The sequence below is a fragment of the Accipiter gentilis genome, chromosome 31, assembly GCF_929443795.1.
Source record: "Accipiter gentilis chromosome 31, bAccGen1.1, whole genome shotgun sequence".
NCBI lineage: Eukaryota > Metazoa > Chordata > Aves > Accipitriformes > Accipitridae > Astur > Astur gentilis.
In genome coordinates, this window is record NC_064910.1 from 14,739,282 (window position 1) to 14,754,471 (window position 15,190).

General features: G+C 36.0%; 1 protein-coding gene across 8 annotated transcripts in view; it reads right to left on the reverse strand.

Annotated features, from left to right (window-relative positions):
* Nucleotides 1-15,190, reverse strand: part of NLGN4X (neuroligin 4 X-linked) — a 185,575-nt gene that overhangs the window by 74,453 nt on the left and 95,932 nt on the right. For 6 of the 8 annotated variants that reach the window (XM_049834480.1, XM_049834479.1, XM_049834478.1 and 3 more), the window contains 2 exons: nt 11,151-11,210; nt 7,415-7,567 (listed from right to left, as the gene is read on the reverse strand). In XM_049834480.1, the coding sequence (XP_049690437.1) occupies nt 7,415-7,567; nt 11,151-11,210 (213 nt within the window). The remainder of the gene's footprint in view (nt 1-7,414; nt 7,568-11,150; nt 11,211-15,190) is intronic. The other 2 variants (XM_049834483.1, XM_049834484.1) reach the window with 1 other exon arrangement.

Here is a 15,190-nt window from a genome sequence, read left to right on the forward strand (position 1 = left end):
TGAACTTCACTTGAACTTTAAAATCACTTTCTTTTTTTACAATTATTTTATAGTGACAGTTGCTTAATCTCAGGTTATTTCAATAGCTTTTTACCCTTCTCTTCTCACTAATTAGGACAATAACAGTAAGGCAATACTTTCAGTTTTATACCAGGTTATCACTGTCATTGAGTTAATTTCTGCATTTTGTCATAGGAACATAAAATCCACTAGTTAAATACAAAAAAATGAACAAAAGGTGCCAGGCTATACTCCAAGATTTTAATTCACTCAGCCTACTTTATAGGTGTACGTGAGGATGGAATCTGACCCTAACTTTGATCTCTTCTTGCAAACTTTCAGGCAAAAGTTCCACTCAGTACTAATGAGTTGGAAACTACACTGAAATATGGTTCCAGTCGGGGTGTGTGTGGGGGGGGGGAAGTACTAATATGGTCAAGACTTGCTACTTTTAAAGTACAAATTTTCATTATTGCCTTTCTGCAAATTCTGAAATAATAATTCCTGTTTGTTTTTCTTCAAATCTTTGTTTTTTAAAGGCATATTGCTAATATGGAATGATTACTGCCAAATAAGTACAGAACCACACAGTTTCAAGGAAGGAATTAGGAATTCAGAGAAAAATATAGATGATTCATCTAAAAGCATGATACTTGAAAAATAAATTACACTCTGCAGGAAATTCTTACTTGTCAGTGTTGTTACAGAGAAAAAAAAAGGAAATTACTGAATTAATAACTAAATTAATAAATACTATGAAAAAACTGTCACATTTTCATAGTCACATGTCAACTCATAATATTGTTGTACATTAATCTAGATAGAGTCACACTTACCTTGATGTTGCCAGAAATGTTCAAGTGATGACTGCCATGCTTCCACAGGTATGCAATACCAGGAAATGTAACGTAAACTAGAACTACCTCACAGCATGTTAACGTTTAGTGCCAATAGGTCACTGATTAATATAAATATTTTAGAGTATCAATAATGATATTAGGAATTCAAAATATCAAAGGAAAAAATAGGGAATATAGAGTCAACATTTCCTTACATAAGATTCAGAAAAAATGTCCTTTACGATTTATAAAAACATGTCTTTTGTATAAAGTGATTACCTATGGAATCTCCACAAACTTTACATGGATTATATTAAAAAAAACACTTTAATACTAAAATATATCATGAAAACAGAATCTTGACCATCAACGTGACAACAATTCACTATACATATACATTTTATCGTGTTCAGAAATCTTATCAAATAAGCTTTCAATTACATAAAAATATACCTCACAAAAATGTGTCTAAATGTTTGTTTCAAATGAGTTATAGAGATTTGAATGAGTTATATTTACTCTACAAGCATGCTTAATGTTTTCACTGTAGTTTATGTGCACAGGCACCCTCATAGAATGTTTTCAAAAAATAGCTTTTTACTTTGGAAGACCCTAAATTACTTTCTCATTTTCTAAATTGCATGTAACACACGCTTATATCAATACATGCAGCATTTTGTGCATTTGACTCTTTCTTTGGAGGTAGCTAATGCATGAGATCAGACTGGTTTTTTTAAAGTATCAACATTTGATTGGGTTTCCTTCCTTTATTATAGAGATATAGAAGTCCTCACTGTTGTCCATCTAAAGTTCAGGTACTCCATCCATATTTGAACATCAGTACAAAAAGTTGTCTCAAATACAGACAGAACACCTAACCGTTACTCATAATTTCTGAAGATGTTTATCAAATCAGGACACTCTTGCACTGCCCAAATACCAGCATAAGTATATAATTTCAAAACCCAAACCTCTAATTCTTTCACACACAGTAGGGACACACTTGTTAAAAGAATATATTAAAAATCTTAGTTAACACAAAATGTTATTAAAGATATGCTCAGAGTGATGAACAAGCATCAGCTTACTCAGTGAATTACCAAAACTCAGTGAATTACCTAAAAATTGTATCTCTTTTACTTCTCTTACATTGTCTTGTAGCTTTTTGTTTTGTTTGACTATATAGGCTATGATAAAAATTATTTTCTGAGAGCATGCTTTACTAGCTTCGTCAGCTGGGTCAATCCATCAAGCCTGGATAAAGCAGAATTTGTTGCATTTAGGTAAGAGAAACTCTCTTTCAAAAGGTTCTTGTAAAATTCCAGTTTTGGCAATCACATTTCAAGAAAGTCCATTCTTGCCCCTTGACTACAGAATTATATTAACGTTATCTAAGCTTATTGGGAGTTCAGATGCTATAAAAGCAAGCCATAAGAGAGCAGAACAAGTTATTAAGTGCATTTGTGATTGTAAGACAGAATCACAGTGGACCGTGTACTCACTCTATGAAGGGAACAAACCTAATGTCAGGAACACTATGAATGTACAAATAGCTTCTGATGACACTGTAACTTACGTACTTGTTGCTTCTGATTTTTGAAACAGAAGATGTAGTGACATGACATCCAAAAACAACGGGATACGGATGGAGTTTGACAGCTGCATTTGCACAAACACAATTTCTGTGACTTAACAATAGATTTAAAATAAGAGAAAAAGATAAGACTTACAAAAAATAAATCATGAAGAGCGTAATTCAGATGTCTACAAAAATGTGTTGATAGCAATGGAATTAACACTTCTGTGTCATTGCTGGGAATTTAGGAGTTCCACTGACGTAGAAAATCAGCTACGACAACTGACGTTAGCTGACCCAATTATTGGCCAACTAAGAAGACAGGCGAGGGACCAAACCGGCCAGGAAATCTTCTGCATGAAGCTTAGAAATGTAGGTGGGGCAATGTAGTGAAGTTTGCATTGGCTTCAGCCATGCAGTCACTATAAGCTAAATTGAGCTTAAATAAAACTCCTTTCTTGTGTAAGCATCAAACTGTGATTTACTTAGCACACTCCAGCTCCTGGGTCATTCCTATGTGTACTAAACTACCTCTGGCCTTTTCTACGAGGAGATCATCTTTAAGTTTTCTGTACTAGTGGAATCACACGCACTGGAGGTAGAGGAGGGCTGTCTGGAGGCACAAAGGGAACCGGTATCTGCATGTCTGAATTTAAAATACAGAGCCATTCTGTACAACAGTTACACTAGTGAAGATAAAAGTTAACATATTGTAGACTATTGTACACTGCCAATATGAAAGAATCTGGCTCACGAGGTCATATACTACTTGCTTGCTTCTATTAATGCTGAATAGAATAGAACAGAATATAGTTCAGTTGGAAGGGACCTACAATGGTCAGTCAAATCCTAAGCAGTTCATTTACAACATACACTGTTCAAGTGCATTGATGTTTTAACTTGCAAACCAGGCACTCAGTGAAGTAAAGAAAGCCAAGGTTCTCAGGAACTTCCAGAAGTACTGAGACTCCTTGTAAACTGAACTCTGATTTATATTACAGTGCCTAATATGATCACTTATACAGAGCTATAATTGCATGTGGATATAATTTCTACTAAAAGGAAGTCCAGCCTTTTCAGACAGAGTACTTAAAATGGATGCTTATTGCCAAAAAGAGAGATGGATAAGAGACAGACTATTCTTATCTGCATGATTTGGAATTCTAAGAGGAAGAAAATGTTAAATTGCAAGTGGTCTCGGAAATGCTAAGTCAATTTTACAATTTTGAACTCTGAGTGCGTCTCATTTACTGCAGTACATGTTTCATTTAACTCTGGCTTTCAAAATACCTGATTTATATTTCCAGAATTCATCTCAGGTTTTGCCTTTTCCTTTTTTTCTGTAATAACACCCTGGTTTCCGAAATGCCTGATTCGTATTTCTAGAATTCAACTCTGGTTTTGCCTTTAATAGCTCACACAAGAACACCAAGTTCGTATTTGAATATAATAACTTTTTAGAAGACTGCTTAAGATTTTTTCTTCAAGGCGTATAACACCATGACTGATTTTAATTGCATAAAAACCATTGTGCTAGGGCTTTGGGGCTTTGGTTTTATTGTTTTGGTTTGGGGGTTTTTTTTGGAGGGAAGGTGATTTGTCAGATTTAATTTTTACTGTTACACAAGCTAAAGAGGGATTCAGCATATCAAAGTCTCACCATGAGACAGACAATTCAGGTCATGTCACTGTAAAACAACAATAAACATAAATCCCTCTTCTGTATTCTTCCTGCCAACATAATCCTGAAAAAGGCACTAAAACAGTGTTTATAGCTAGGTTGGAAAGATGTTACTTCTTCTTAAAGCGTATCTAGGAAGACTAAGAACATAGATAATGAAGAAGAATTGAGCAGTATCTAGACTGAGTGAGTCAGGTCATTCAAACCATCCCATTTTTTGTAATACTAGAGCAGTCTTTGAATTAGGGTACCTATTTTGACTAATCCTCCCATTCTGCTGAATTTCCATTATTTCAGGGAAATAATTCCCTAAATAGTTTGGGAATTTTGAAAATTCAACTCAGCTGTTGAATAATTTAAACTCCTTATAAAAAATACTATCATTCTACACAGTGCTCAAAACATGGGGTGGGGGTGGGGAGGCAGCAGAATTTAGTATTTCAGTGTGTCACTATATTGAATTTATCAAGGTACGGGAGCACTGCCTTGCACTGGGAGAAGTTAGCAATTTTCTCTAGCTCCAGCAGTGTCTTCAGTCATCACCAGGGTGACGTATGAGTAGGAACAGAAACTGCTGAGCTGGGAAGAGGCATGATCCTCCCAAACGTTAAAGTGCACAAGAAACTAAACACAGCACTGCAGCACTCCACTTTTTGAATAGCACCCACTACAATAATTAAAAGGAAAAGCTAAATCTTTCTCTTTTATTGTCTCAAACGTATCCTATCCATGGAATACATTTTGATAAATGCAAACTTATACTCAAAGGGAAAATATGGCCTTCTAAATAACATCAACAACCCATACTATTGCTGCATGCATTCTTGGGGGTCTAGAAATCTCGGGAAGAGTAATTCCAGAAATACTTTTATTCAAAGTATAGAGAGGGATAACTAAAAAGTTTGAAAGTCTTGGGACCAGCTTTCTGCTGTTTTGCCATCAATCTAAAGGCTTATGTTTTAGCCAGATGCAAGAAGGAAAGATAGCGATGAAGATATTTGTCTCTATCACCCAGTTAAAAAGTTTTATAGCTCTGAAGATCACCATGTTACTGCTACTGCAAGTAAAGCCTTTCTTCTGTGTAGGATGCCTGTTTTCTGGTTAACATGAGACTAGAATTTTCAGTCAACTCAGTTATAGCCAACACACAACCAGACTTCAGCCTATAAAAGATGGAGAAACCTTGTCTTTATGGTGCCTGCTAAAACGTGGTTTTAAAATTCAAGGGGTGCAGTGTTGTGTGTTAAAACCAGGTCTTTTCAAATCATAAGACTTTTACTAAGTTATAGGATGATCACAGATTCCATTAAACATAATTAAAATTATATCAGAAGGCAGTAAAAGAAACCCATATAGTTTATGTTCTACTACCTTGACAATATGGCATGGCTGTATAGATATTTCTTGAGGTCAAACTCTGTGAAGGATAGTCAGGTAAAGTAAGTGTTCCCTAACAATTTTCATTTTCCCTCGTCTATGAAGATGCATTTCCAAAATCCAGGCTTTCTTAAACATACATAACCACCGTTATCGATTTGTTCCCAGGATCTCAAGCTGGGATTCGTTCCCACAGTTAAACCTTGGGAAGCTGACGCTAGCAGTGGATGCAGCAGCGGTTACCTCCTGCCAAGAGCGGTGTGAGGGCTGCCAGGTCCCCAGGAGATGTCTGAGGGGGTCTCTGGACCCCCAGCACCCTTGGGCTACTGGTGGGGGAGGTACCAGCCAGTAGGAGACGGGTCTTGCGAGATGGTCGGGTGAGAGTGGGACAGTGCTGGTGGTCCCTGGGGGTGGTTCAAACCACGGGAAGCTGCATAAACCCGGCCTTTTGGGAACGCCAGCTACCAGGAGCGCTGCGAGCAGGGACGGTGTGGGTTGGGAGCAGCATGGGCAGTTTGTGTGGCAGTTCATGCGGCGAAGGCAGGGCGCACGCGGAGTGCTGCCCGCTCCGTCGGTGATCGGGCTGCTGCCGGCTCTGCAGGGATTCATCTGACCAAGCGAGGCAACAGGTTCTTTGCCAACAAGCTGGCCAGACTTACAGGGAGAGCTTTAAACTAGATTTAGCAGGGGAAGGGGATGGACTTTGGGGTACCAGAGAAGAGCCGGGGGCTGCTGATATATTAGGAACCAACAGGGAAACACCTATAAAATGCCCCAAAGGAATTAGGGCATTTTCCTCTAAAAAGGTGACATGGTCGATAGCCCAACCGAAGCGTCTCTATACCAATGCAGCACGGGTAACAAACAAAAGGAGCTAGAAGGCACTGTGCAGCGAGAAAACGACGAACTAATCACTGTCACTGAAATTTGGTGGGACAAATCACACGGCTGGAGCACTGCAGTCAATGGCTGTAAACTGTTCAGAAGGGACACGCGAGGAAGGAGAGGTGGTGGTGAGGGGTTGCCCTCTGCATAAAAAAAATGGATGGACTGTACACAGCCATCTTTGAAAAACAGCGATGAACAGGTTGAGAGCTTACGGATGAAAATTAGAGGCCAAGCCAACACAGAAACCTTGTGCTTGGTGTTTACTACAGGCCACCCAACCAAGGGGAAGGTGTCGATGAAGCGTTCTGACTTCAGCTACAGGTAGCATCACACTCGCAGGCTCTGGTCCTGTTGGGGAGTTTCAATGCCCCTGACATTTTTTTATTCAATCTAATGCTGACAGAGGAATACTTATAATGTTAAGAAGATGCAGCTCGTGTTGTGTTTGAAAGACAGAAGTACTAATTTCTCTCAAAATTATAATTCATTATTATGGATTAGTTCCTTGTATTTAGGAAGATAATTTTACATTACTCCTTGAAACCCCTTGACTCCGTATTACCTGCAACATATATTCCATCAGTGTATATAGCCTGGTTTGTCTATATTACCTCTACATCTTCTGCCCTAAAAACCAATTTGCATACAGAAATAACAAATACAGATAAATAGTAACACTTTCCCTCTTTTTACCATTACCAACTGTTTAGAAACTGGTGAGTACTCACTTCTTGATTAATTTTCTTTTTTTTTTTTTTTCCACATGGAATCCAGAAAATTTTAATAAGAAAAAATACAAGTTCTCAAAACTTATTAAATCACTGAGCCAAAAGCAAATATGAGCTGATGACAAATTTAACAAAAACCAGCAGCTGTCAAAAAGAATGTAGCCTAGCCCAGTTTCCATAAAACATTGAACGGAATTCAAAATCCACCAGCAAGAATGTTCTCTTTTAAAAACAAAACTGGTCCACGGACCTATGATCGATCAGTAGATAAATTAAGCAATCAAATATTTCTATGCAATTGGTGATGAAGGAAAGAGTCACTTACCTAAAACCCCCAGCCTGTAATTGAGAGTGACAACAATGACATTTCCGTAACTTGCGAGAATGCTGCCATCAATCATATTGCCAGTGCCCTCCATGTAAGATCCACCATGGATGTAGACCATAACGGGTTTCTTGCTGTTCTGATCATGAATGTCTGAAAAAAGTCAAGTAAGGAAAACATAATAAAGTAATAAAAAATAAGGAAATATGGCAATTTATAACAGTGCTAAAAATATTCTTAATTATTTCCTATCTTTTCAATGTCATCACCACCACTTTAATCAGCTAGCTTACACATTTCAGGATCATCCTACAAGGCTAACATTTATAGTTTGAATATTTCTTTTGGTTACTTCAAATACTATTTCCTCTGAAATATTCTCAGAACACTTGAAATGCTTTCAATATTACAAGGAATTTAATTTGAATATAAACATCTAAAAGCCTGAAGAGAAAAATCCAATTATGGAATAATCTTGTCTTTTTTTAGAAAATTCTGATTCAAGTATCGGCCAATTTAGAAATATCTGTACATCTAATAATAAAATTACAATAATGATCCATACTTTCCCATTCTTCACTGAGACATAATTGTTGAAATTATATTCCCAATAGTTCAGCAAGAGATAATATCACAAAATCAAATTGTTCTGATAGAAGTAAACATAGTAAACTGTCCCTTCTTTCAAAGAGCTTAGGAATTAACAAACAAAGAGAATTTATGTGAACTCATGGCCCCAATTGTTTGTATTTAAATCAAATTATGTCTTTTGTGTTGAACTTTTCCTTGTCATGGTAGCTAAGGCTTAAAGAACAGCCTTGAATTAATGTTCCTTAATGGTATGGCTGATCTTTTGTATACACAGAAAAGCTCTTGACTACTTTCAAACAGGTAAATAGTTAGGTCTTTATTTCTAAAAGAAAGTTAAATGAAGTTGACAGCAATATTTTCATACTTCAGAGTGAGTTATAAAGATGCACTAATCAATGATTTGGGGTATATTTAGGACCGGATTAATCTCTCTTCCTCTAATAACCAAAGAGTTAGGCTCCTGATCCCAGAGATGGTTCAGGCTACCTCAGTTAGGAACTTACGTTCTCTACAGAAACAGTGGGAACAGGGGCTAAGCTCCTTTAAAAAGCAGAGGGCAATTCAGCAAGCTGCCGTTAGATATACACACCTTTTACAAATAATTCAGTGTATCTGCATGTGGAATAGGAGCCCTTCTTTCCATCATATAGTACAACACCCAAGGAGAGCAGAATCCCTGACTATTCGATCAGGATTAAACAAACAAAAAAAAAGCAATGTTCTCTTTTGGATAGGATAGGCATATGTTGAACAGTGGAAAAGGGAAGTGGAGGAAGAAAAATCTGAGCTAAATACCTAGAAGTAGGGCACCTGGGTTTGAAAGCCTTCCAAAACTCTTCCTTCTCAGGTTTGTTACGAAATACTCAAAGATACCCAGAACATGATCAGCAATGAGGTACCACATATATAATATTATTTTGCATATGTGGAACTAATCTCAGTGTATTTAAAGGTAAATTTTGACTGGTTATATTCGTATGGCCTACTTTTACTTTACCCATGTGTATGCACTACCCTAAATATCAAAAGTTGTCAGGTAAGTGCAAGGAATGTATGTCCAGGCTCCAATGTACACCTGTTTAGTTGTCAGAGTTTAAGGCTTGTCACAGAATCTGCCTTATTTACATAAAAAGATATATATTTTACGTATTGTATTTTAGGTGTTTTACTTGAGCAGCAGAACAAACGTTTTTGTGATAAGATCTTTTTAATTGTTGTGACTGTAAGAGTAATGCAGCCATTAAACAGATCATATAAAGCAATGAGGTGCATTCTAGTGGATGTATTTTTTTTTTATATTCTCAGCACTTTCAGCAAAGTACATGAAAGTGTTTCTTCTGTGAAGGCACAGCTAAGCCCTCAAAAAATGAAAGCAACAATTATTGAACACAATTATTTGTGTTACTGAATTACCTTTCCCTTCTCTCTCCAAAGTCTCATGGCATGATTTGTTGTATTTAATCTTTCCTTATTACATAGTTCTACCTCAGGGTTGAATCTTTCACTGCTGAAGTCAATGGGAGGTTTCCTCTTCCCCTTCAATGGGAACATGATTAGCTTCAACATGAAGGAAATGAGCTCCATGCTTTATGTGCGTACATCTAAAATGGATGCCCTTGTTAATCATGAAACCCTAACATTTCACAATTTTTTAAGAAGCCTGAATAATAATATATTCAATATCTATCTTAAATTATTAAAGCAATTTTGGTTTTGCTTGTTACTTATCTTTTGCTTTAAAACTAACTACAGAATTTGGTATAGAAAATGATGATGCCATCATTTAAAGAAAAGCATATATTGCACAGAAATAGGAAGGTGACATTCAGAAAATAACAGAGTAATTTTGGAGTATTCCTCACAGCATTTTTGTGTTACAAGAAATAGTGTAATTCAGCAATGAATGTGGTACAGTAGAGGGCAACCAGTGGGAATCAAAGACCAGAGATTTTTATTACGGTATTTTATATATAGATAGATTAGCTACAATTGAGCTGAACTCCTAGGAAAAGAGGAGATAGTGTCCTCGCTGCAGTATACGTGATTCTACGGGGAACAGAGAGGACAAACTTTTCAAAGTTATTTGAACCGATGTCAGATAGAAGAAAACAGGGAAAAAGACATGGAATAGCACTTCAGATTGGCCAAGTGTGAAAGGATTAAGAAACACATTGCTTCAAAAACAGACCAATAAACTACCCAAGGTTGTTATCTTCTCAATTAATTTGAAAATATTTTTCTTAATTTGGTAAATATTTAAAGTAAAATAAACTGTCAGTGTCACTTTAATGAAAAGGAAGGGTGAGAATAGAGGAAGATTTCATGACTTCTTTCTATTTCAGTGCATCCTAAATAGCTTTGCTGTGCCAAGGCAAGAAAAAAGTATTTCCTTGTAAAAATTTTTGGGGGTACTTCACTGCGAACTTTAACATTTCCTTTCGGGGAATCCAATCCAACTCTGAAAGAAGTCAATGGAAATGATTGTCATTGATTTCAGTGGGAATGTGGTCAGAGTCAGAACGAATGTATCTCAGAGGCTAGCTGATTACAGGAAAAAAAAATAAAGCAACATCAACAGCTTCCTTTATTTTTGTGTCCTGAAATAAACCACATCCTGTGAGAAAAAAATAAATAAGTAAATAAAAATAGCAAAGACAAAGCACAATTCAACTGCATCAATGTACAGCATGTGCACTGGGGAAACAGTGGAAATGAAAGGAAGGATATATGTGAGTTTTTTCATGAATTTCAAACAGGTGAATTTACAAAATGTGTAGGATGGAAAAGAGCACATGCATGTTTTTAAATTCCATTTTCTCAACCTAAGAAAGAATAGGGGGAAAAAGTATATGGTTTCAAATAATGTTTATGTTACTCACTTCACACACATTTAGGAATAACCTTTACACCTATGTCACAGAGGAACTGCAGTCATCTATATGCTAATTTGGATTTTAAAAAGAAAAACAATGAAAGTAATTTCTAAAGAAGAAAATAAAGAAGCACACTGAAGTGTGCTTCTGCAAATAAGGGACTAAAAATCATGTTGAAATAATAGCAATAACAATAACAATTATTATTATTATAAAAATTAAAAAGTTTATGTTCATGCATCAGGGTTGAGCTTTGAAAAAACAAAAAATACCTTCATCTTCACCACGATCATTACTGGTTATATCATCTGCGCTTTTCTTTGTGTTGGCTCCTGGGATCATAGTGAGGAGGAGAATAAAGGGAAAAAAGAGAATTCAAAAACAGCAGGTTCTCAAAAATAAAAAAAAAGCACTAGTACAAAAAAAATGTAACAAAAATGTCAAAATCTGTTACATTGGAAATTGAAAAACAAAAAGATGCAAACTGCACATAAACATAAAATGTCAAGAAGAACAAATTGAAAATATTTGAAAAAAATGTATCATAGTCTGTGACAATGCAGTTACTTCAGTTAAAAGTGATTTCTGCAAAAACAAAATTAATGTGCTATTAAAAAGAATAATAGAAACCAAAAAAGTATATTAAAAAAATTACCAAATTATGTTTCTACACAAGAAATGCAATTTATTTCATTCTGTTCTGCAACCTTGAAGAACTAATGCCTTCAGTCACTATTTTCAATGACTTAACATTTTATTCATCCTCATTAGGATTTATTAAGAATTAGCCACAACCTGAATTTTAAATGGAACCAATGCAAATAAAATTATCATTGAGTCTTACACAACTTGAATGGAGCAAGACAAACCATAAGACCTCCTTAAAATTTAAACTTGCTTCCAACAGGAGCAAAAAGATACTTCAAATGACAGACTGTAAACAAAGGTAACAAAGGTGAAAGAGAGTTGAGTCAATCCCAGACATTAAATTGGTCCAAAAGTAGCCTTGGTTCCTATTATACCACATTTCACGCTCTTTAGAAAAACCTAGAGATTTCCTGGAAACAGTTACTTACCATGATAAAGAACTTGCACTTATTTATTAGAAGATTTAGTAAAGAATATATTTTAATTTGTATTCAGTATGCTTTCTCAAAATACTTTTGAGGTGTACACATGCACGGACACACACACATACACACACATGCCCATACATTCCATCGCCTGTGCTTATGGGAGCAGGAGGAAATGAACAGTTTTCCCCACCCTTCTCCTTGGGCAATGCTTGTTTTCCAACTAAAAAAAAAAAAAAGACACCAAGTTATCCTTGCAACCAACGTTTCATTATGCTATGCTTGCTCCTGTAGAGAGTAGCCCTCTGTAATGTAAAAGGTTACTTGATAAAAGAGTGAGACACGAATAGGAAACTCAATTTCTAATTTAGTTCAGAAATGAAATATGGCTACTAAACAAATAAAATGGTCTAAGTCACCAGACGTAACAATTTTTTTCCTGAATTGTCTTTATTTGGAAGTGTCTTTTTAAGACATACTGAAAAAGAACACTATACTTTTTTTAACTTGTTTATGTATGAGTTTGTATATGAAATCTGAATATGTTACAGACACATCATATTTAGCTAAAATAAAATAATTATTGTATTACTTTCTTTTATTCTACTAGTTAAAATGTCCCTCTATCTCTCAAAATTTAAGGTTTCAAGTAAATGTCAGTCCATGATTATAAGACAGAATGTGGTTAATTGTTACTAAAGTGCTTAAGATTTGCTAATACAGTTTAGGGTTCTGTGCATTGGTTTGCTTGTCTTCTGGATACAGACAGAATACAGATTTTCTATAGAAATTTTCTGGAAACATCACCATTTTATCTGTAGTGACAGTGATTAGAAAGTCCAAATGTGAAAAGCAGTGGCTGAGACTTCACCTCCATACAAAGCCTGCATCTTCAATGCAGTTGTACACAAATTATTGTGTGATGTAGTACACAAGTGCATTCACTTATACAATTATATGTATTCAGTACATAATTAACTAGGTAAAATATCACTGTCAGTGAAATACAGATGCTCTCCAATCTATCAATTTCTTTGAGAAATGTTAGATGCAGGCTCTAAGTCTCAATCACCATCCAAGTTTTGCCCTTTTTTAAAAATACTTTTCCAAATTAGCTGCAGCCCAATAAAGGTTGAATCCTTTCTCAAGAGTTACCTAAATAAAAATAGTTTTGTATTTAGATAAACCAAGTACTCCACCTATAAATTGCCCTTAAACTTTTTTGGATTCATGTTAAAAACTAATGAGAAATAATTACTCATAGATAATAAATCCACCTAGACACAAGTTTGAAAGCATGTAACAGAAGAAATTTTGATCTCATTTCACCCAGTGAGGTAGTTTTCTAATTGTTTCATTAAAAAAAAAAGTGATAATCATATGTGAAATATAAAATCAACTACCACATTATATTCCTATGAATTAAAAAATAAAAAATCAGTGTGACCCTATATATATATATAGTGCTTGTAGACAAAAACTCTATGTGCAATTATTTAAACTGTAATCCATATTTAAAGTACTTTGAGTGAAAGAAGTAGATGTGTCCCAAAGCATTTCAGTTCAGATACCACCCCTCCTAAAATCATCAATATATATATCAGTAACATATTCCAAGGATTTTCTCTCTAATATGCTTCCTGAAGTGACCCTGGTTCAGTGTGCTTCAGAAAGAACACCACAAGTGTAATGAGAATTTGGAAATTGTCACCACACCTTGGTACTAGAATGACACGTAACACAGGTATGTGACATAAAGTTAACTGCAATATTTGAAACATTCTTTATTTCTTTTTTAATTCTTCACAACTTGAAGAAATCATGGAGTAACCAACTTTCAGAACAACTTAATATAATTCTAAAGTGTATTTAATTACAATGTGAGTGGGAATGCTGTTTCTCCTACGTGCTGTGGAACAATTTTTCATTTTTTCTATTGGTAACTGAAATAAATTTTTATAACTAAGTTCTTTGGTTTAAGGGGGTTTTCAATTCATTTTGAGATGTGGTAAAATGGACTGCATCAATGAGTTCTCAAACGGGATTTCTGTGTTCCTGCCACATTGGATTTTTTTCCTACTGTGGGTACTAGCCATATAATCATAGAATCATAAAATCACTTAGGTTGGAAAAGACCTTTAAGATCACGGGTCCAACTGTTAACCCAACACTGCCAAGTCCACCACTAAACCATGGCACTAAGTGCCACCTCTACATGTCTTTTGAATACCTCCAGGGATGGTGACTCAACCACTTTCCTGGACAGCCTGTTCCAATGCTCGACAACCCTCTCGGTAAAGAAATTTTTCCTAATATCCAACCTAAACCTCCCCTGGTGCAACTTGAGGCCATTTCCTCTCATCCTATCACTATTTACTTGAGAGAAGGGACCAGCACCCACCTCGCCACAACCTCCTTTCAGGCGGTTGTAGAGAGCGATCAGGTCTCCCCTCAGCCTCCTCTTCTCCAGACCAAACCACCCCAGCTCCCTCAGCCGCTCCTCATCAGACTTGTGCTCCAGACCCACTGTACGCACATCCTCTGGCTCACATTTCCTTTGATAATGAATAAAAATCTCATTCAGAAACAGATTTTCTGTGGTTGCAAGTCTTGCCGGATGTATTCACAATTTATGCTACATCTTCCTCCGTTCAGATAATATGTATCGTATATATGCAATGAAGTCAGCTCCCATGCATGCAGTTTACCAGTGCTTGCACTTTAGGTATCCATTCTGAAGCCTCTAACGGCAGCAAAAAATTATCAACTACTGCTTAAGCTGACGCCATTTCTTTGCATTTTATATGTAATTGCTCCATCTGTCACACAGTGTACCTTTTGACCCCATTTAATTTTGGGAAAGCGCTCAGTTTTCAGAAATCACACAGCACATTATTAGTTGTATGACCTCCCAGTTTCACATAGAGCATGCTCAACCTTCTGGAAACTTCCAGCTCAAACCAGATTAATACAGGATTTAATAGTCATTCTCTCAGTGATATGTCTTATTTATACAGCCATTTCAATAGATCTCTAAAGCTCTTGGTTTCCCATCCCATGAGAACTATTACAATTTTACAGTCAGCTCAAGTCAACAGTTCATTACAGTCTCGAGGGAGTAGTAGGGAAAGCAGAACTGTACTGTACTTTCTGCATTTCTCCCAAGACTGGTGGGTTAGCTTTACTTTGAGTCTCACTTAGTGCACAAGTCTTAAGTCATTTTATGTCCAAAAAGACGG